The 20944-nt window shown below is 45.5% G+C and overlaps 1 protein-coding gene across 3 annotated transcripts in view; it reads right to left on the reverse strand.

Moving 5' to 3' along the window:
• The window catches only part of LOC132396977 (uncharacterized), a 38224-nt gene that overhangs the window by 12129 nt on the left and 5151 nt on the right, over positions 1-20944 (reverse strand). For 2 of the 3 annotated variants that reach the window (XM_059975143.1, XM_059975141.1), the window contains 3 exons: positions 19870-19998; positions 14577-14604; positions 1314-1360 (listed from right to left, as the gene is read on the reverse strand). In XM_059975143.1, the coding sequence (XP_059831126.1) occupies positions 1314-1360; positions 14577-14604; positions 19870-19998 (204 nt within the window). The remainder of the gene's footprint in view (positions 1-1313; positions 1361-14576; positions 14605-19869; positions 19999-20944) is intronic. The other variant, XM_059975142.1, reaches the window with a different exon arrangement.

Raw genomic sequence — 20944 nt, forward strand, 5'->3', positions numbered from 1 at the left:
CACGTGAAGCCACGGGAGTAGGTGGTGGACGGTCATGTGAGCAGCCGGTGCAGATCACAAGTCCTGATTATGCGAGTACTGACACCAGGCAGACAATCTCTGAAGAGTGTTGATAATGGCTGGGGTCACCCATCTTGTATAGACACTGCCCAGCAGAAGGCAAACCACATTCTGTAGAAAAAATTGCCAAGAACAATCATGATCACCCACACAACATGACATGTAATGATGATATTGAATGTTTCTTTGCTTGAGCCAAATTCCTTTTGACCAGATGGTTTGCCAGGGGTGTGTGGGAGGGCCAGAGGGAGGGTAATGTGGGTCACAAAGCAATCTGCTGGAGGAACTCAGCGGGTCACGCAGCATCTGTGGGAGGAAAGGAATAATCAATGTTTGGGGTCAAAATTCTGCACGAGGACGGGCAGAGGAGAGGTGAGATGGCCAATTATAATGAGAAGGGGAAATGTGAGAGGGGATTCTGAAGTGATTGGTGGACTGAGGAGGAGTGCGAGATGATGGGAAGGCTGTGCCAGGTGGGAGGGTGAGTGGGGACAGAGACGATGGATTGGCAGGTGAACGACAGAGAGAGAAAGAGAAAAGCAGGAATCAACCCGATGGAGTGAGGTGTGGGGAGAGCAGAGTGAAGGTTGGAGGCAACTGCTAGAGGGAGATAAGCGGGAACAGAATGATGGATTCTTATAACCAAAGTAGGTGAAAATGGAGATCATTAGGGGAGAGATGTATGTGTCTGGAACAAGATGGGGAGGGAGGGAGGACAACCAGGTGGGGGAGAATGATGAAGTGAGAGTGAGGGGAGGGGTTGTAGGGAGTGTGGTAAGAAGGACAAAAATGTGAGGACTGGAGGATAGAAGGAGAGAAGTGGAGGTAAGAAAACAGGCTACCTAAACTCAATGATCCTGCCATTGATTTGTAGACTATCCAGGTGGTACTGGGGTGTTACTCCTCCATTTTGTGTAGAGGTTCATCCTGGCAGAAGAGAAGGCTGAGGACGGACGGGTCAGTGTAGGAAAAGAAAGGGGAGTTGAAATAGTCTGCATCTGGGAGTCCAGGATGGCCACTGCGGGTTCAACATGGGTGTTGACAAAACGGTCATCTAGTCTCCTCCTTGGTCTTGTCAATTTAAGAGGAGGCCACATTGGGAGCAAGTAAGTTTGGTGGCTCTTTGCTGGGTTTGATCTTCTGGAGTCTGAGGAGTGCATAAGCACACCCTTAACCCATCAGAATGCAACTTAGACTTTGAGATCTGGGTAACACCAACCCCAATATTAATACTTCACCAGGTGCCACTGTACCTTTCTGACATTGACGAACATTCTTGTCTCCACTTACAGCTGGCCCACTGTGAAAAAGTGAGAGAATAATATTAAATGTGGAACAATATATGCTTGCTTATATATTCAGTGGCCATTTCATTAAGTACATCCATAGACCTGATCATTAATGCAACTATCTAATTAGCCAATCACATGTTAGCCAACTCATTACAGGTGACAGCCATACATCCATTGATAACGGACAGGATGTATATGGAGAGCAATGGTCTACATCCAACCCTGTGGCACTGGGAAGATGGCGGTGAGCAGTTTTCCATAGAGCATAAACATATGCCTATATACCTGCTCTTAATGCAAATATTTAATCAGCCAATCAGGTGGCAGCAACCCAATGCATAAAAGAATGCAGACTTGGCCAAGAGGTTCAGTTGCTATACAGACCAAATATCAGAATGGGGAAGAAATGTGATGGGAGTGACTTTGACCATAGAATGATTTTTGGTGCCAGATGGGGTGGTTTGAGTATCTCAGAAACTGCTGCTTTCCGAGGATATCCACACACAACAGTCTCAAGCATTTACAGAAAATTAAGCTAAAAGCAACAAAAAATCTAGTAAGCAGCAGTTCTGTGGGTCTAAGCATCTTGTTAATGAGAGAGGTCAGAGGAGAATGGTCAGGCTGGTTCAAGATTGTTGATTGCACAAGGAGTTAGTATGTGTGTGAGGATAGTTTTCTGTGGTCGGTGTCAGATGTGGGAGTTCCTGGAGTCTCCTGGCGTCCCGGACGGCCACATTGGCACCCGGTGCATCGAGATGCAACTCCTAAGGGACCGTGTTGCAACTCAATGACCTTCGTCTGGTCAGGCAGAGTGAGGAAGCGATAGAGAGGAGTTACAGACAGGTGGTTACTCTGGGGCCACGGGGGACAGAGAAATGGGTCACAGTCAGGAGAGGGAAGGGGAAGAGTCAGGTGCTAGAGAGTACCCCTGTGGCTGTACCCATTGACAATAAGAACTCCTGTTTGAGAACTGTTGGTGGGGGGGGAACAGCCTACCTGGGGCAAGTGACAATGGCACAGAGTCTGGCCCTGTGGCTCAGAAGGGTAGGGAGAGGAAGAGAAAGGCAGTAGTGATAGGGGACTCTATAGTTAGGGAGTCAGACAGGCGATTCTGTGGACACAGGAATGAAATGCAGATGGTAGTTTGCTTCCCAGGTGCCAGGGTCCAGGTTGTTTCTGATTGTGTCCAAGATATTCTGCGGTGGGAGGGAGAACAGCCAGAAGCCGTGGTACATATTGGTACCAATGACTTAGGAAGGAAAAGGGAAGAGGTCCTGAAAGAAGACTACAGGGAGTTCGGAAGGAAGTTGAAAAGCAGGACCTCAAAGGTAGTAATCTCAGGATTACTGCCTGTGCCTTGCAACAGTGAGAATAGGAATAGAATGAGGTGGAGGATAAATGTGTGGCTGAGGGATTGGATCAGGGGGCAGGGATTCAGATTTCTGGATCATTGGGACCTCTTCTGGGGCTGGTGTGACCTGTACAAAAAGGACGGTTTGCACTTGAATCCCAGGGGGACCAATATCCTGGTGGGCAGGTTTGATAGAGCTGTTGGGGAGGGTTTAAACTAGTTTGGCGGGAGGGTGGGAATCAGAATGGGAGTGCAGGGATTAAGGGTGAAGGACAAGGGCATAATGCTAAAAGTTCTGAGTTGATGAGGAAGGACAGGCAGGGGACAGAACATAATTGTAGCCAGTTAAAGGGGTTGAAATGTGTCTATTTCAATGCTAGGAGTATTAGAAACAAAGAGGATGAACTTAGAGCATGGATTAATACATGGAACTACGATGTTGTGGCCGTTACTGAAACTTGGTTAGATGAAGGCCAGGATTGGATGATGCAGGTCCGGGGGTTCAGGTGTTTTAAAAGGAATAGGATGAGAGGTAGAAAAGTGGGGGAGTGGCATTGCTGGTCAGGGATAGTGTCACGGCTATAGAAAGGGAGGACGCTGCAGAAGGAGCGTCCACGGAGTCAGTCTGGGTGGAAATCAGAAATAGGAAGGGATCAATCACTGTGCTGGGAGTAGTCTATAGGCCCCCAAATGGCCCTTAGGACACTGAGGAGCAGATAAGCAGGCAGATCTTAGAATGGTGCAGGAAATACAGGGTAGTAGTTATGGGTGATTTCAATTTCCCTCATATTGACTGGCACCTCCCGAGTGCAAGGGGGACAAATGGGGCTGAATTTGTCAAGTGTGTTCAAGAAGGATTCCTGACACAGTATGTGGACTGGCTGTCAAGAGGAGAAGCCATACTGGATCTAGTTCTGGGTAATGAACCTGGTCAGGTGACAGACCTCTTGGTTGGGGACCATTTTGGTGAGAGTGACCACAACTCCCTTAGCTTCAGCATAGCTATGGAGTGGGATAAAATCAGACAAAATAGTAAAGTGCCTAACTGGGGAAGGGCTAACTTTGAAGGGTTGAGGCAGGAACAAGCCAGAGTAAATTGGAAACAGATGCTCAAAGGGGAAAGCACAGAAGTAATGTGGGAGAAGTTTAGGGACCACTTGAGCTGGGTTCAGGATAGGTTTGTCCCACTGAGCAAGGAAAAAATGGTAGGAAAAGGGAACTGTGGCTGATGAAACATATGAGGCAACTTGTCAAGAGGAAAAAGGAAGCATATGTTAGATATAAGAAGCAGGAAGTAGGAGGGGCTCATGAGAAATATAGGGTAGCCAGGAATGAGCTAAAGAAAGGACTTCAGAGAGCTTGAAGGGGCATGAGAAGGCCTTGGCATGTAGGGTTAAGGACAACCCCAAGGCGTTCTATGCGTATGTGAAGAATAGGAGGATGACGAGAACGAAGGTGGGACCGCTAAAGGATAAAGAGGGCAACATGTGCCTGGAGGCAGAGGAGGTTGGGGAGATCTTAAATGAATACTTTGCTTCAGTATTCACAATTGAAAAGGATCTTGATCAGGATGAGGTTGAAGTAGAACGGGCCTGTGTGCCGACAATATGGAGATTAAGGAAGAATAAGTACTGGATCTTCTTAAAAACATTAAGATTTATAAATTCCCAGGGCCAGATATGATACACCCCAAGTTGTTGTGGGAATTGAGAGAAGAGATCGCAGGAGCATTAGCTATGATCTTTGAATCCTCTTTGGCTGCAGGGGAAGTGCCGGAAGACTGGAGAATGGCAAATGTAGTTTCCTTGTTTAAAAAAGGTAATAGGGAGAAACCTGGGAACTATAGACCGGTAAGTCTTACGTCGGTGGTATGCAAACTACTGGAAAGGATTCTTAAGGATAGGATCTACAAGCATTTGGAGAAGTGCAGTCTACTCATGGATAGTCAACATGGCTTTGTGAAAGGAAGATCATGCCTCATGAACCAGATTGAGTTTTTTGAAGAGGTAACAAAAGAAATTGATGAGGGTAGGGCAGTGGATGTGGTCTACATGGACTTCAGCAAAGCATTTGACAAGGTCCCTCATGAGAGACTCATCCAGAAAGTCATGAGGCATGGGATAAGTGGAACCTTGACTGTTTGGATAAAAAATTGGCTTAAAGGAAGAAAGCAGGGGGTAGTTGTGGAAGAAAAGTATTCTGCCTGGAGGTCGGTGACTAGTGGTGTGCCGCAGGGATCTGTCCTGGGACCCTTGCTAATTGTGATTTTTTATAAATGACCTGGATGTAGAGGTGGAAGGATGGGTGAGTAAGTTTGCGGAAGACACGAAGATTGTAAGAGTTGTGGATGGAGCTGTAGGTGGTTGAAGGTTACAAGATGATATAGACAAGCTACAGAGTTGGGCAGAAAAGTGGCAGATGGAGTTCAATCCGGACAAGTGTGAGGTGATGCATTTTGGAAGGACAAACCAGAAGGCTGAGCACAGGGTTAATGGTCAGTTACTTAAGAGTGTGGATGAACAAAGGGACCTTGGGGTTCAAATCCATACATCCCTCAAGGTCGCTGCACAGGTTGATAGGGTAGTTAAGAAGGCCTATTGATTGCTCAGCTTCATTGACAGGGGGATTGAGTTCAAGAATAGAGAGGTCATGTTGCAACTCTACAAATCTCTGGTGAGACGGCACTTAGAGTATTGTGTTCAATTCTGGTCACCCACCTCATTATAGGAAGGATGTGGAAGCTGTGGAGAGGGTGCAGAGGAGATTTACCAGGATGTTCCCTGGATTAGAGAACAAGTCATATGAAGCAAGGTTAGCAGAGCTGGGACTTTTCTCTTTGGAGTGCAGAAGAATGAGAGGGGACTTGATAGAGGTCTACAAGATTATGAGAGGCATAGGTAGGGTGGATAGTCTGTACCTGTTTCCCAGGGCATCAATAGCAAACACCAGAGGGCATGGGTACAAAATTAAGAGAGGGAAGTTTAGGGGAGACATCAGGGGTAAGTTTTTTTTACACAGAAGGTTGTGAGTGCCTGGAATGACTTGCTAGGGATGGTGGTGGAGGCTAAAACATAAGGGGTATTTAAGAGCCTCTTAGACAGGTACATGGGTGAAAGAAAAATGGAGGGTTATGGGGTAGTGTGGGTTTAGTACTTTTTTTAAGGATTATATGGGTCGGCACAACATGGAGGGCTGAAGGGCCTGTACTGTGCTGTAGTGTTCTATGGTAAGATGTTGGAACAGCAACAGTAACTCAAATAACCACGAGTTATGACAGTAGTGTGCAGAAGAGCATCTCTGAATGCACAACATGTCACACTTTGAAGTGGAAGACCACAGTGGGTTCCACTCCTGTACCTAATAAAGTGGCTACTGAGCGTATGTTCAACCAGGGTTGGTGGACCAATGGCAGGTACAAAAATATTGTTGGCACATGGCACATAATGCCACCGCTTGGTTCATTTCACTTACTTTATTTTATTTTATTTAAAGACACATCACAGAAACAGACTCTTCCTGCCCAGAGAGCCCCGCTGCCCAGTTGTACCCAGATAACCAATTAATCTATTAACCAGAACATCTCTGGAGTGTGGGAGGAAGACAGAGGAAACCCACACAGTCGCAGGGAGAATACACAGACTGCTTACGGGCAGTGGTGGGAAATGAACCCAGGTCGCTGTCACTGTATTATGCTAACCACTACATTATCGTGCCATCCCAGACCCCTTTAAACCCCTTCACTAACAAAAAAAGAAGGTATATAACGTCTATCCTCACTGTCAACTCAAGCAGTGAATGGGCCTCGGCTGAGATGTTGATTGTTCATTCTTTTCAGGTCTCGGCCCAAAACGCTGATTGTTTTCCATCCATGCTTCCACATCTCCCAGTTTCACCTATCATCTAACTCCTTGTACTTCTTTCTCCCTTCCCCTCACCTTCTTACTTTGACTCCTCCCCTTCCTCTCCAGTGCTGATGATGTTGTGTGTGCATGCATTTTCCCCTAGGTGCTACCATCTCCTCCCACAGAGGGGGCAGAGGGGCGGAGAGGGATGGAGTAACTGGGATATCATATCACAATCGGTCAAGTGGCCTCCTTATACAATGACAAAACAGTGGTTTATTATCCAATACTGTAGCCATCTTGGAACCTACAAAGTTCCAACCTCAATCCTTGTGGGAGGCTGGGGAGGAAATTGCAGAGGCCCTTGCTGAGATATTTGCTTCTTCTTTAGCCACAGTAGAAGTTCTGGAAGACTGGAGGTTGTCTGGTGTTGTACATAATTTAAGAAGGACAGCAAAGACAATCCGGGGACTACAGGCCACTGAGACCAACATCAACTCCTGTTAATGTCAGTAATTTAATGGAGGGGATTCTGAGGGGCAAGGCCTACCAGCATTTGAATAGACAAGGGCCTATTAGGAGCCGTCAGTGTGGCTTTGTGTGTGGGAATTTTGTGTCGCAAATCTGTTTCTGAAGAGGTAACCTTGAGGATTGATGAGGTGTTGTTTCAGCAAAGACTTTGACAGGGTACCACATGGAAGACTAGTCTGGAAGGTTACATCGCAGGCAATCTAGGGAGAGCTAACTATGTAACTGGATGGAAGGAACTGTGTGGAGGAAGGAAATGTCAACATTTCATGTCCTACAGCAATGCTCAAAAAACTCCAAAATCTAGGCCTTCGTGCCTCCCTTTGCAACTGGATCCGCAACTTCTTTACCGGAAAACCACTGGCAGATCGGAAATAACATCTCCACCTTGCTGATGATCAACACTGGCACACTTCAAAGATGTGTGCATAGCCCACTACTCTACTCTCTCCATATCCATGACTGTGTGGCAAAGCTCAAATGCCATCTGTAAATTTGCTGGTGACTCAACTACTGTTGGTATACTTTCAGATGGTGATGAGGAGGAGCATGGGAGCAAGGTGGATCAGCTGGTTGAGGGTTGTTGCAGCAACACTGTGCACCCAGCGTCAGTAAGATCACAGAACTGATTGTGGACCTCAGAAAGGGTAAGATGAGGGAACACACTCCAGTCCTCATAGAGGGATGAGAAGTGGAAAGAATGAGAAATTTCAAGTTCCTGGGTGTCAGAGCATCTCCGAGGATCTGAACCAGACCCAACCTACCGATGCAGTTGCAAAGAAGGCATGACAGAGGCTCTACTTCATCGGGAGTCTGAGGAGATTTGGTATGTCACCAAAGTCACACGCCAATTTCTACAGATGTACCGTGGAAAGCATTCTGACTGGCTGCATCACCGTCTGGTGTGAGGGCAAGGGGAGTGTGCAATGCACAGGGTCAGAAACACTGCAGCAAGTTGTAAACTCAGACAGATCCATCATGGGCACTAGCCTTTCCGGCAACCAGGACGTCTTCAAGGAGCGATGCCTCAAAAAGGCTGCATCCATCATCAAGGACCCCCAACAGCCAGGACATGCCCTCTTCTCACTGCAATCATCAGGGAGGAGGTAAAGGAGACTGAAGACAACTATTCAGGAACAGCCCTCTACCATCAGAGTGAACATTGAACCCATGAACACTGCCTGACTACATTTTTTTCTCTTATTTGCACTATATTTGTAAAAATTCTGTAATTTACAGCTTTTTATTATTATACATTGCGATGTATTATGTTACATAACAACAAATTGCATGATATATATCAGTAATATTGAACCTGATTCAGATTCTGATTCCTATAGAGCTTCGATGCAAAATGCAGACAATTCATTTCCTCCCACAGATGTTGCTTGACCCATTAGAACCCCCAGCAGATCGTTAGCAATTCTGTAGGTGATATTGTAGAAAGTGAAGAAGGCTATCAAAATTACTGGCAGGTGTTGATCATCTAGGAAATTGGGCGGAGGAGTGGCAAATGGCGTTTAATTCAGAAATTCCGAATAGGAGAAGGAAGGACATTCACTGAGAATGGTAGGCATCTGGAAGATGTTGTAGAACAGTGAGACCCAGGAGCACAGATGCATAGTTCACTCAAAGTGACGTCACAGGTAGATTGGTTAAGAAGGCATTTGGCAGGCTAGCCTTCATCAGACAGGGCACTGAGTATAGGACTTGAAATGTTTCAATTATACAAGTCATTGGTAAGACCGTGTATAGGAGTATTGTGTATGGTTTGGTCACTCCTGCTCTCAGAAATTAAGCAGGAAAGAGTGCAAAGAAGATTTTATGAAAATATTGCCAGGACTTGTGGTTATAGGGAGAAGCTGAGCAGGCTGTAACGAAGGAGGCTGAGAGGAAATTTGTTTGAGGCATAGATAGGGTGAACGCTCAGTTTCACATATTCCTTGGGAAAGGGAATCCAAAAATAGAGGGCATAGATTTAAGATGGGAGGGGAAAGGAATTTACCAGGTGGACGGCAATGCAGCAGTTACCATAACATTACTATTACAATGCCAGTACCTTGTGTTCAGCTCCTGCTGTTGTCTGTAAGAAGTTTGTACTATTTTTACTGTGACGACATGGGTTTCCTCCAGGTGCTCCAGTTTCCTTCCACGTCCCAAAGACTTGCAGATTAGTAGGTTATTTGGTCAGATGGGTGCAATTGGGTTGCATGGGCTCATTGGCCAGAAGGGCCATTTACCGTGCTGTACCTCAAAAATAGTTTTAAAAAGTTATAAGGGACCTGAGGGACAATTTCTTCATGCAGAGGGTGGTGCATATGAGGCAGGCAGGATAAAGATATAGGATGGAAACTGTTGAGAAGGAAATGCACCAAGTGCAGGCATTTGGGTCAAAAGTCCTACTAGTCTGCGATATGACACACTACAGTTAAAATGTGACAGATCTAACTATAGAACAATGATGTTTGACATTGCATAATACATAAAAATGTTGCAGCACAGTTCCCGCTTTTGTGGTGAGCTTTTAACTTAAACAAAGAGCAATCTAAGTCCTTCTTTCTACATAACCCTCCATTTTACAATCGATGTCCCTACCTGCAGTCTCTCAAAAGCCCCTAATGTATTTGCCTCTACCACCACCTCCAGCACGGCATTTTCCATGCACCCACCACTCTGTGTAAAGAACATACATCTGACATCCCTTCCATATTTTCTCCCAATTACCTTGAAATTATGCCCCTTTGTATTAGCAATTTCTGTCCTGGGAAAAACTGACTGGACGTTCAGTCTATCCACACCTCTTATCATCTTGTACAGCTCTGTCAAATCAGTTCTCATTCTCCTTCACTCCAAAGAGAAAACCCCTAGTTCACTCAATCTCTCCTCATTCAGCTGCAGCTTCTAACACTCACCTTAAGGAGTTGGAGCTGGAACTGAGTGAACTCCAGATCATCTGGGAGGCTGAGGGGCTGATAGGTAGGGCATATAGAGAGGGAGTTACACCCAAGGTACAGCGCACAGGAGAATGGGTGACAGTCAGGAAAGGGAAAGGGAAAGGGAAAGGGATTAAACAGCCCATGCAGAATACCCCTAAGGCCATACTCTTCAACTTTGGATACTGTTGGGGCACGGGGAAAATGACCTAGCAGAGGAAAGTGGTCAGGTCAATGGCATTGAGCCTGGCCCTGTGACTCAGAAGGGAAAAAGAGAGAAGTGAACTGTTGTGATAGGGAACTTGGTAGTTAGGGGGACAGGAAGGAGGCTCTGTGGACAAGAATGAGATTCCTGAATACTATATTGCATCCCAGGTGCCATGGTCTGGGATATCTCAGATTGAGTCCTTAACATTCTTAAATGGGAGGTTGGGTAGCCAGAGATCATGGTCCATGTAGGTACCAATGACAATGTTCTGCAAAGTCTGTTCAGAGAGTTAGGTGCTAAGTTAAAGGGCAGGATGTCCAGGGTTGTAATCTCAGGATTGCTACCCATGCCACACTCTATTGAGGCCAGAAAAAGGAAGATCATACATTTTAACATGTGGCTGAGAACTTAGTGTAGGAGGGAGTGCATTTTTGGATAATTGGGCTCTTTTCCAGTGAAGTTAGGACCTGTACAGAAGAGATGGCTTGCATCTGAAGTAGAGGGGGAATAATATCCTAGCTGGAAGGTTAGCTCATGCTGCATGGGGGCGGGGGGGGGGGTTTAAACTGGAGTTGCAGGGGGATGGGACCGAGAGATAGTGGAGAGTTTGTGGAGCCAGATGTTGGTAAGACCTCAGACAAGTCAGGAATTAAAAGGTTAAGCATGGTGGAACTAGTGTCCTGAGCTGGACATATTTCAATGCAGGAAGTATTGTAGGAAAGGCAGATGAGCTCAGAGCATGGATCAACACCTGGAATTGTGACATTGTAGCCATTACTGAGATTTGGTTGCAGGAGGTGGGGGGCACAGAACCAGCAGCTCAGTATTCTAAGGTTCCATTAGCTTAGATGCGACAGAGAAGAAGGGATTAAATGGGGAGGGGCGGTGGTACTAGAAAGGGAGAATATCACCGCAGTGCTCAGTCAGGACAGCCTTGAGAACTCATCTAAAGAGGCTTTATGAATTGAGGAATAAGAAAGGTATGACCATGTTAATAATGCCTTATTATAGACTAGATAACAGTCCATGGGACTTAGAAGAACAAATCTGGAGAAAGATCGCAGCTTGTTGCAAGAAATACAAGTCTGTTATAGTGGAAATAGTAACTTCCCAAATATTTACTGGAACTCCCATACTGTAAAAGTCCTAGATGGGATAGAGTTTGTCAAATGTGTTCAGAAAAGTTTCCTCAATCAGTACATCGCAGACCCAATGAGAGAGAGAGCAAGAGTGCAATAATTGTTCTCTGATTAGAGAATGAGACAATGCAAGTGTCAGAAGTTTGTGTAGGGAAACACTTTGCAACTAGTGATCTTAATGTAAATATGGAGAAAGATACATCTGATCCACAGGTTGGGATTCTAAATTGGAGAAAGCCCAATTTTGATGGTATCAGAAAGGATCTGGCAAGTGTGGATTAGGACAGGTGGTTTTCTGGCAAGTGTGTACTTGTTAAGTGGTAGGTCCTCAAATGTGAAACTTAGAGAGTACAAAACTTGTGTGTGTCTGTCAGATTAAAAATGTGAACATAGTAAGGTTAGGGTACCTTGGTTTTCAGGAGATATTGGGAATCTGGTTAAGAATAAAAGGAGGTGCATATTATTATAGGCATTATATTTATATTTATGGAATATAAGGAAAGCAAGAGAACCTTTAAGAAATAAATCAGGAAGGCTGAAAGAAGGCATGAGGCTGCCCTAGCAGAAAAGGTGAATGAAAATCTTAAGGGATTCTACAGAAATGTTAATAACAAAAAAGATTGCAAGGGACAAAACTGGTCCTCCAGAAGATCAGAATGCTAATCTATATGTGGAGCCAACAGAGATGGGGAAGATCTCAAATGGATTTTTTTTTGCATCTGTATTTACTCAATAGGCAGACACAGAGTCTATAACAGTGAGGCAAAGCAGCAGCAAAGTCATGGGCCCTACACAGATTTCAGAGGAAGAGGTATTTGCTGTCTTGAGGCAAATTTGGGGTAGCTAAATCCTCAGGGCTGACAAGGTGTTCACTCATACCCAGTGGGAAGCAAGTGCAGAAATATCAGGAGCCCTAGCAGAGATATTTAAATAATCCTTAGTGGCAGGTGAGGTACAGGATTGGGGGATAAGCTAATGTTGTTCTGCTGGTTAAGAAAGTCTCCAAAAATAAACCAGGAAATTGTATGCCAGTGAGCCTGAGATCAGTAGTGGGGAAGTTATCGGAAGGTATTCTAAAGGACTGGGTAGATAATTATTTGGATGGATTTGGACTGGTTGAGATAGTCAGCATGGCTTTGTACATGGTAGGTCACGTCTACCCAATCTTACAGAGTTTTTGAAGATATTACCAGGATGTTGATGAAGGCAAGGCTGTGGATGGAGTTTAGCAATGCATTTGACAAGGTCCTACATGTGGGGTTAGTCAAGAAAGTTCATTTGCTTGGCATTGATGATGAGGTAGTAAATTGGATTAGACATTGGCCTTGTGGGAGAAGACAGAGAGTGGTAGTAGATGGTTGCCTCTCTAACTGGAGGCCTGTAACTAGAGGAGGTATTGATGCTGGGTACGTTGTTGTTTGTCATCTATATCAATGGTCTGGATGATAAAATGGTTAACTGGATCCGCAAATTTGCTGATGACACCAAGACTGGGGGTTTAGTGGGCAGCGAGGAAGATTATCAGAGCTTGAAGCTGATCTGAACCAGCTGGAAAATAGCCTGAAAAATGGCAGATGGAATTTAATGCAGAGAGTTGCACTTTGGTAGGACCAACTAGAGTGTGTCATACACAGTGAATGGTGGGGCACTGAGGAGTGTGTAGAACAATGGGAATACAGGTACATAATTCATTGAAAGTGATGTCATGGGCAGACAGGGTTGTAAAGGGAACTTTTAACACATTGGCCTTCATAAATCAAAGTAGTGAGTACATGGATGTTATGTCGAAGTTGTATCAGATGTTGGTGAGGCCTAATTTGGAGTATTGAGTGCAGTTTTGGTCACCTCCCTACAGGAAAGATGTAAACAAGGTTAAAAGAGTACAGAGAAAATTTGTTAGGTCTGGAGGACATCAGCTATAAGAAAAGATTGACCACGTTAGGACTTCATTCCTCGGAATATAGAAGATGAAAAGGAGGTACAACAAAACTATGAGGTATATAGACAAGGTAAATCCAAGCATGCTTTTTCCACAGAACTAGAGGTCATGGGTTAAGGGTGAAAGATTTAAGGGGTACTTGAGGGGAAACCTTCACCCAGAGGGTAGTGCGAGTGTGGAACGAGCTGCCAGTGGAAGTGGAGAATGCAGCTTCAATTTCAGTACTTAAGAGAAATTTGGATGAGTACATGGTTGAGAGGGGTATGGAGGACTAAGGTCAAGGTGTGGGTCGATGGGACTAGATAGAATAATAGTTTGGCACAGACTAGATGGGTCGAAGGGCCTGTTCCTGCACTGTAGTGTTCTATGACTCTATGCTGTTGCACCTGAGAGAGGGTTTGATTCCCTCCTCCCCATGGGCTCCAGGTCCTCCAGCTGCCCAGTTCCCACAATAAACTGGAGGAACTCAGAGGCTGGAACAGGGAGATCTGCGGGTCATACATGACAACTTTGGCAATAAGATTTTGCAACCCATGGGTGCTGACATCTCAGAATTGTCTGGGAAGCCTAAGCTTCCACAGACGAGCAGGAGAAAAGCAGGAAGCTATTGTAGCTTATGCTGTGGTAAGTGTTAGCTAGTGAAACTGCACTGTCAGCAACTCAGTTAATTACACTCAGTGGCCACTTTGTTAGGTACCGAAGATGCCTAATGTTGGTGGTCTTCTGTGCTGCAGGCCATCCACTTCAATGTTCGACGTGTTGTGCATTCAGAGATGATTTCCTGTACACCACTGTTGTAACATGTGGTTATGTAATACACTGGCAACTTCCTGCCAGCTTGAAACATTCTCCTCTGTCTTCTCTGATTAACTCATCAGACCTCTCATTTTTGCCAACAGAACTGCTGCTCCCTGGATGTTCTTTTGTTTTCCCACACCATTCTCTACAAAGTCTAGAGATTAGTGTGTGTGAAAATCCCATGAGAACAGTAGCTTCTGAAATACTCAAACCACTCTGTCAGACACCAACAATCATTCCATGGTCAAAGTCACTTAGATAACATTTCTTCCCCATTCTGATATTTGATCTGAACAACAACTGAACCTCTTGGCCATATCTACATGATTTACACATTGAGTTGCTGCCACATGATTGGCTGATTAAATATTTGCATTAATGACAAATGTAAAGGTGTCCTTAATACAGAGTACACTGAGTGCAAATAATATACAATGAACAGCAGCGTTGAGAAAATAAAACAGGGTATTAGAACTGTATACTCACAGATTGTAGTTTTCTTTCTTTATATTCGCTGTTGAGAGACAGGACAGGAAGAGAGTAAGTTTGGAGATGGTGAACACTGGGCAGCGTTCCAGCTTCTCTCATACTGGTCTGTGGAAGCTTGGACTTCCTGGACAATTCTGAGCGGTCACTGTTGGCACCTGCACTACCCCACGGTTTGCAGAACCTTGTTGGCCAAGTCATCCTGTCTGAAACTATGTCGATATCCCTCTGAGATGTTTTGTTGCGGGAACTGGGCTGACGGGGCACTTGGCATCCGTGGGTGGGAGAGAATTGAAATACCTTTGGGGAGGGGACCTGCTAACCACCGGTTTCAACAACATAGAGTCATAGAGCACTATATGACAGAAACAGATCCATCTGTCCACCTAGTCTAAGGCCAAACTATTATTCTGTCTAGTCCCATCTGGACCTTAGCCTTCCATACCCTGTCAACCGTGTGCTCATCCCAATTTGTCTTAATGCTGAAATCAAAGCCGCATCCTCCACTTCTGTTGGCAGCTCGTTCCACACTCTCATTACCCCCTGAGTGAAGAAGTTCTCCTCAGGTTCCCCTTAAATATTTCACCTTTTGCCCTTAACCCATGACCTCTAGACTCAGTGAAAAAAGCCTGCTTGATTTTACCATATCTGTACCCCTCATAATTTTGAATGCCTATATCAAGTCTCACCTCATTCTGCTATGCTTCAGGGATATAGTCTTAACTGTTGAACCTTTCCCTAAACCTCAGGTCCTCATGTTGCAGCAACATCCTTGTAAATTTTTTCTGTACTTTTTCAATCTTATTGATATCTGTGGCATCCAGGGGGTGGGGGGCAACCGAGGTCTATACCGGAAAAGCAGGTATGACTTGCGGAGGGCTATTTCAAGAATGAAGAGACAATTTCGAACAACGTTGGATGTATGACAACTCTGGCAGGGTTTGCAAGATATTATTTTCTACAAGGCAAAACCCAATAGCATGAATGGCAGCGATGCTTCACTACCAGATTAACTCAATGCCTTCTATACCCGCTTTGAATGGGAGAAAATAACTACAGCTGCGAAGATGCCTGCTGCACCCTGTGACCCTGTGATTTCTGTCTCAGAGCCTGATGTTAGGCTGTCTTTAAAGAGAGTGAGCCCTGGCAAAACAGGAGCCCAGATGCAGTACCTGGTAAGGCTCTGAAAACTTGTTCCAACTAACTGACAGGAGTATTCAAGAACATTTTCAACCTTTCACTGCTACGGGCAGAAGTTCGCACTTATTTCAAAAAGGCAACAACTATACCAGTGCCAAAGAAGAATAATGTGGGCTGTCCTAATGACTATCGCCTGGTAGCACTCACATTGACGGTGATGAAATGCTTTGAGAGTTTGGTCATGAATAGTCTGAACTCCTGCCTCAGCTAGGACAAAAGGTCAATGTCAGACTCAATCTCAAGCTCTTCACACAGCTTTAGACTACCTGGACAAACACCTATGGCAGGATACCGTTCTTTGACTATAGCTCAGCATTTAACACCAACATTCCCAGAAGTTACAGAACCTTGGCCTCTGTGCCTCCATCTGCTCTTGGACCCATGAATTCCTAACCAGAAGACCATAATCTGTGTGGATTGCTGATAACATCTCCTCCTCGCTGACGATCAACACTGGTGCACCTCAGGGGTGTGTGCTTAGCCCACTACTCTCTCTACACCCATGACTGTGTGGCTAGGCACAGCTCAAATACCATCTATAAATTTGTTGATGATACAACCATTGGTCGAATTGCAGACAGAGACGACAGGGCATACAGGAGCGAGATATGCCAACTAGTAGAGTGGTATCATAGCAACAACCTTGTACTCAGCATCGGTAAGATGATAGAGCTGACTGTGGACTTCAGGAAGGGTAAGATGAAGGAACACATACCAATCATCATAGAGGGATCAGAAGTGAAGAGAGTGAGCAGTTTCAAGTTCCTGGGTGTCAGGATCTCTGAGGACCTAACCTGGTCCCAACACTTTGATGCAGCTATAAAGAAGGCAAGAAAGTGACTACTTCATTCAGGGTTTCAAGAGATTTGGTATGTCAACAAAAGCACTCAGAAACTTCTATAGATGTTCCATGGAGAGCATTCTGACAGGCTGCATCACTGTCTGGTATGGTGGGGGAGAGGTTACTGCACAGGACTGAAAGAAGCTGCAGAGGGTTGTAAATTTAGTCAGCTCTATCTTGGTTTCTGGCCTACAAAGTACCCAGGACATTCTCAAGGAGTGGTGACTCAAAAAGGCAGCATCCATTATTAAAGAGTCTCAGCACCCAAGACAAGCCCTTTTCGCACTGTTACCATCTGGTAGGAAGTATGGAAGTCTGAAGGCACACACTCAGCAATTCAGGCACAGCTTCTTCCCTTCTACCATCTGATTCCTAAATGCACATTGAACCCTTGAACACTACCTTACTGATTTATTATATATAATTTCTGTTTTTGCACAATTTTAATCTATTCAATGTGTGTCTACAGTAAATGATTTATTTATTGATTTACTTTTCTTTCTTCTATATTATGTATTGCATTAAACTGCTGCTGCTGCTCAGTTAACAAATTCCACGATACATGCAGGTGATAATAAACCTGATTGATAGGTGCCCAGAACTGCATATGTGGTCTCACCAATGTTTTATAAAACTTCAGCATAACATCCCAGCTCCATACTTTGAGTTATGAAGAACAATGTGCCAAAAGATTTCTTTTCAACCCTATGTACCTGCAACACCACTATTAGCAACTGGACACCTAGCCACTGGATAAAGTAATAGTCTAGGCTGACACAAGCCCAAGGGGTTTCAGATGCTAGACCGTGAATGGGAGTATACGGATCTTAGTGTGCGGGTCTCTGAAGAATCTCTGCCCTACATTTGCTTTGTGATTCATGGAAAACATTTCATGAGTCTTCTTTCATTTCTCCAATTTTATGTGGGATTTCAAAAATCATGCACTTTCTAAAACTACCTGTTCCTGGAAATGGGAAGTCATGCATTTCCCTTATTAGAGCAGTGAACCCTTAGAGTGCAGGAGATTAAAGGGATTGGTGGTGGTGGCGGAGGGGGATGTGCTCCACACCAAAGGGTGGTGGGGCTCTGAAACTCACAGCCTGAGGAATTGGTGGAGAAGGAGACAGCAGTCACAATTACAGAGTGTACTTGAGGAATTATGACCTCTGGGGAGGGAGTGGGGGGGCTACAGATCCACTTCTGAAGCTGGGGTGAGGCATGTTGCTGGCATGAACACAATGGACCAAACGATCTTCTCCATTATCATTAATCTTCCTTTCAATTCTGCTTAGAACTTGTCCTTTCATCTCTCTCTTTCCATCTCGTGACTTGCTTGCTCTTGTTCTCTCTCTTGCTTCCTCATTCGCTTTCACTTTAACTCCCCATCTCACTATGTCTCATTCCCTCTTTGTCTCTCTCCCCCTTTGTCTCCCTCCCATCTTGCTCACTTGTTCTTCATCTCCATCTCCCTATCTAACTCTGCCCTGTTCTCTTGCTGTGTCCCTTTCCCTCTCCTACCATTCTCTCTCTTCCATTCCACTCCATCCATCTGTCAGAAGTGGGGTTGCATCGAGCTGTGGAATGAGAGAGACCCTGAAGGAAATTTGCTCCATTTGCATGCACCTGTGATCTGTTCAATTCGTCTACTTCCAGAGCAACACACACAAAACTCTGGAGAAACTCAGGAAGTCAGGCAGCATCTATGGAGGGGAATAAACTGTTGATGTTTCAAGCTGAAACTCTTCATTGGGACTGGAAAGGAAGAGGGCAGAAGTCAGAATGATGTGGGGGAGGGGGTAGTACAACCTGGCAGGTGACAGGTGAGACCCTGGTGGGGAGGAAAGTGAGCGGGTGGGGAAAGTGTGGATGATGTGAGAAGCTGGGAAGTGATCGGAAGGAGAGGTAAAGGACTGAAGAAGAAGGAATCCCAAAGGAGAGCCAGTGGACTGTGGGAGAAAGAGAATGAGGTAGAGAACCAGAGGGAGGGAATGGGCAGGTAAGGAGAAGAGAAGGGATAAAAGGGTGTCCAGGATGAGGAATGGAAACAGAGGGAAAGGGGAGGGGGGTGATAAATTACCAGAAATGACCAACCTGCTGTCCTGCTCCCCTACCTGGTCTCAACTATCACCTGCCAGCTTGTACTCCTTAACTGTGGCCCTACCTTCTGTCCCCTTCCTTTCCAGTCCTGTTGAAGGGTCTCAGCCTAGAACATCAACCTAGAACAACTGTTAATCCCTCTCCATAGGTGCTGCCTGACCTGCTGTGTTCCTCCAATGTTTGGTGCATGTTGCTCAAGATTTCCAACAGCTGTAGAATTTCATGTCCATTTCCCGTTGCTTTGCCCTAAACGCATGACTTCCCATTTATTATGCAAATATTCATATTGCAGAACTAACTACAACTGCAACTGAGCTGCACGGGAGGGGTGCAGGGCACTGACGCTCATTATGTTAGAGTTAGGTTGTTCATAAGCTCAAAATGCTTACATCCTTCCTTTAGCTATGAGCTGATTTGCCACTTGTATTCTGTACTGACATTTGGCTCCTCAAGGCTCTGCTGCCTCTCAGAACAATTCCACTCCTCTACTTAGGAAATTAATTTTCTCCTCACATATTCCCATCTGCTCTCCTCCTCCCATGCTCTCTCATCCCTACCAGTGCACTCAGGGCAATTTACGACAGCCAGTTAACAAACAGCCCAGCTCATTGTTGGAATGTGGGAGGAAACCAGAGAACGTGGAGGTTGTGATGGGGGAGGGGGGAGGGAAGCTGATGCAGTCACAGAGAGAACGTCCACGCAGAGAATTCCGCGCAGAGAAAGGCAGCACTGGAGGTGGGGATTGAATCTGGATCTCTGGTGCCACAAGTGCGGGGGGAGAGGTACCTTCCAGAGCAGGGTGAGTGGGTGTAATGTCCCAAAGTTGGGGTGGGAGGAATCTCAAATCTCTTAGAGCAGGGAGAGATGAATCTCCCAGAGTAGGGAAGGGAGGGGTGAATCTCCCAGAGCATGGGGGGGAGTATCTCCCAGAGGGAGGGAGGGCAGGGGACCTTCCAGTCAGCGTTCCTAGTGAGAGGAATTTCACAGGGAGTTAGGGAACTCTGTGAGAGGGATCTTCCCAGAGAGAGTCATCTCCCAAAGGCGTATATCAGTGAGGGAACTGACAGTGAGAGGGATCTCCCAAAGAGATGATGACTTCCAGAAGGGGATCTCCCACGGAAAGGGCTTTCATATATATCCTGGAGAATTACTCACCACTCCTCTTTCTCTTGACGATCCAAATCCCGAAGACCAGTCCGACACATAGTGCTAGCCCACAGACCCCCAAAAGGATGTAGAGCCAGGTCAGAGTGCCCCTGGGGTCAGCTGATCCAGCTGTGAAGACTTCAAGCAGAGAAGAGATTAGCCCACCTTCTACAATCTCTATTCCTTGAACTACCCCTCCCATGTTAGGGAGGGTATGCGTCGCCCCTGGTCAGTAGCCTTGAAGAACTTGCCTCCTCAAATGCCCAGGGCAAGTCCACCACAAAGAGGGAGCATTTGTTTTATGAGAAGGGTCAAATTCAAGTTTATTCTCATCTGCATTCTTTTCTTTAGGCATCTGTTAGTCTCGTGAGACCATGGATTTGCGCCTTGGAAGGTTTCCAGGGTGCAGGCCTGGGCAGGGTTGTATGGGAGATTGGCAGTTGCCCAAGCTGCAAGCCTTCCCCTCCATGCCACTGATGTTTTCCAAGGGAAGGGCACTAGTACCCAAGCAGCTTGGCACTGGTGTCGTCGCAGAGCAATGTGTTGTTAAGTGGTACACGTAAGTACAATGCATAGGTACAATGAAATACCTACTTGCATCAGCATCACAAGTATGTAGCACCAGGCACAAAACACTCATAAGAAATATATTATTTAAATATAAATTATTTACAACCTGATGGCATGAATATAGATTTTCCTCCTGCTAAACAAAAAAATCCTCCCCCCTATCTTTCTCTTCTATTCCCCACTTTGGCTCCTTAACTCTTCTTGCCAGCCTGTTAACTCCCACAGGTCCCATCTTCTAACCCTTTCATCTATAGTCCATTCTCCTCTGCGATAAGATTCCTTCCTCTCCAACCCTTTACCATTCCTACCCCCCGGCTTCTCCTATCACCTTCTAGCTACCCTCCTTTCCCCCCACGTCTGCCAGGTTTTATGCTGTCGTCTTCCCCTTTACTCTCCAGCCCTGAAGAAGGGACTTGGCTGGAAATGTCAACTGTTAATTCATATCCATAGATGCTGCCTGATCTGTAAAGTTCTTCCAGCAAATTTTTTTGAGTTGCTTTAGATTTCCAGCATC

The sequence above is a fragment of the Hypanus sabinus genome, chromosome 7 (assembly GCF_030144855.1).
Source record: "Hypanus sabinus isolate sHypSab1 chromosome 7, sHypSab1.hap1, whole genome shotgun sequence".
NCBI lineage: Eukaryota > Metazoa > Chordata > Chondrichthyes > Myliobatiformes > Dasyatidae > Hypanus > Hypanus sabinus.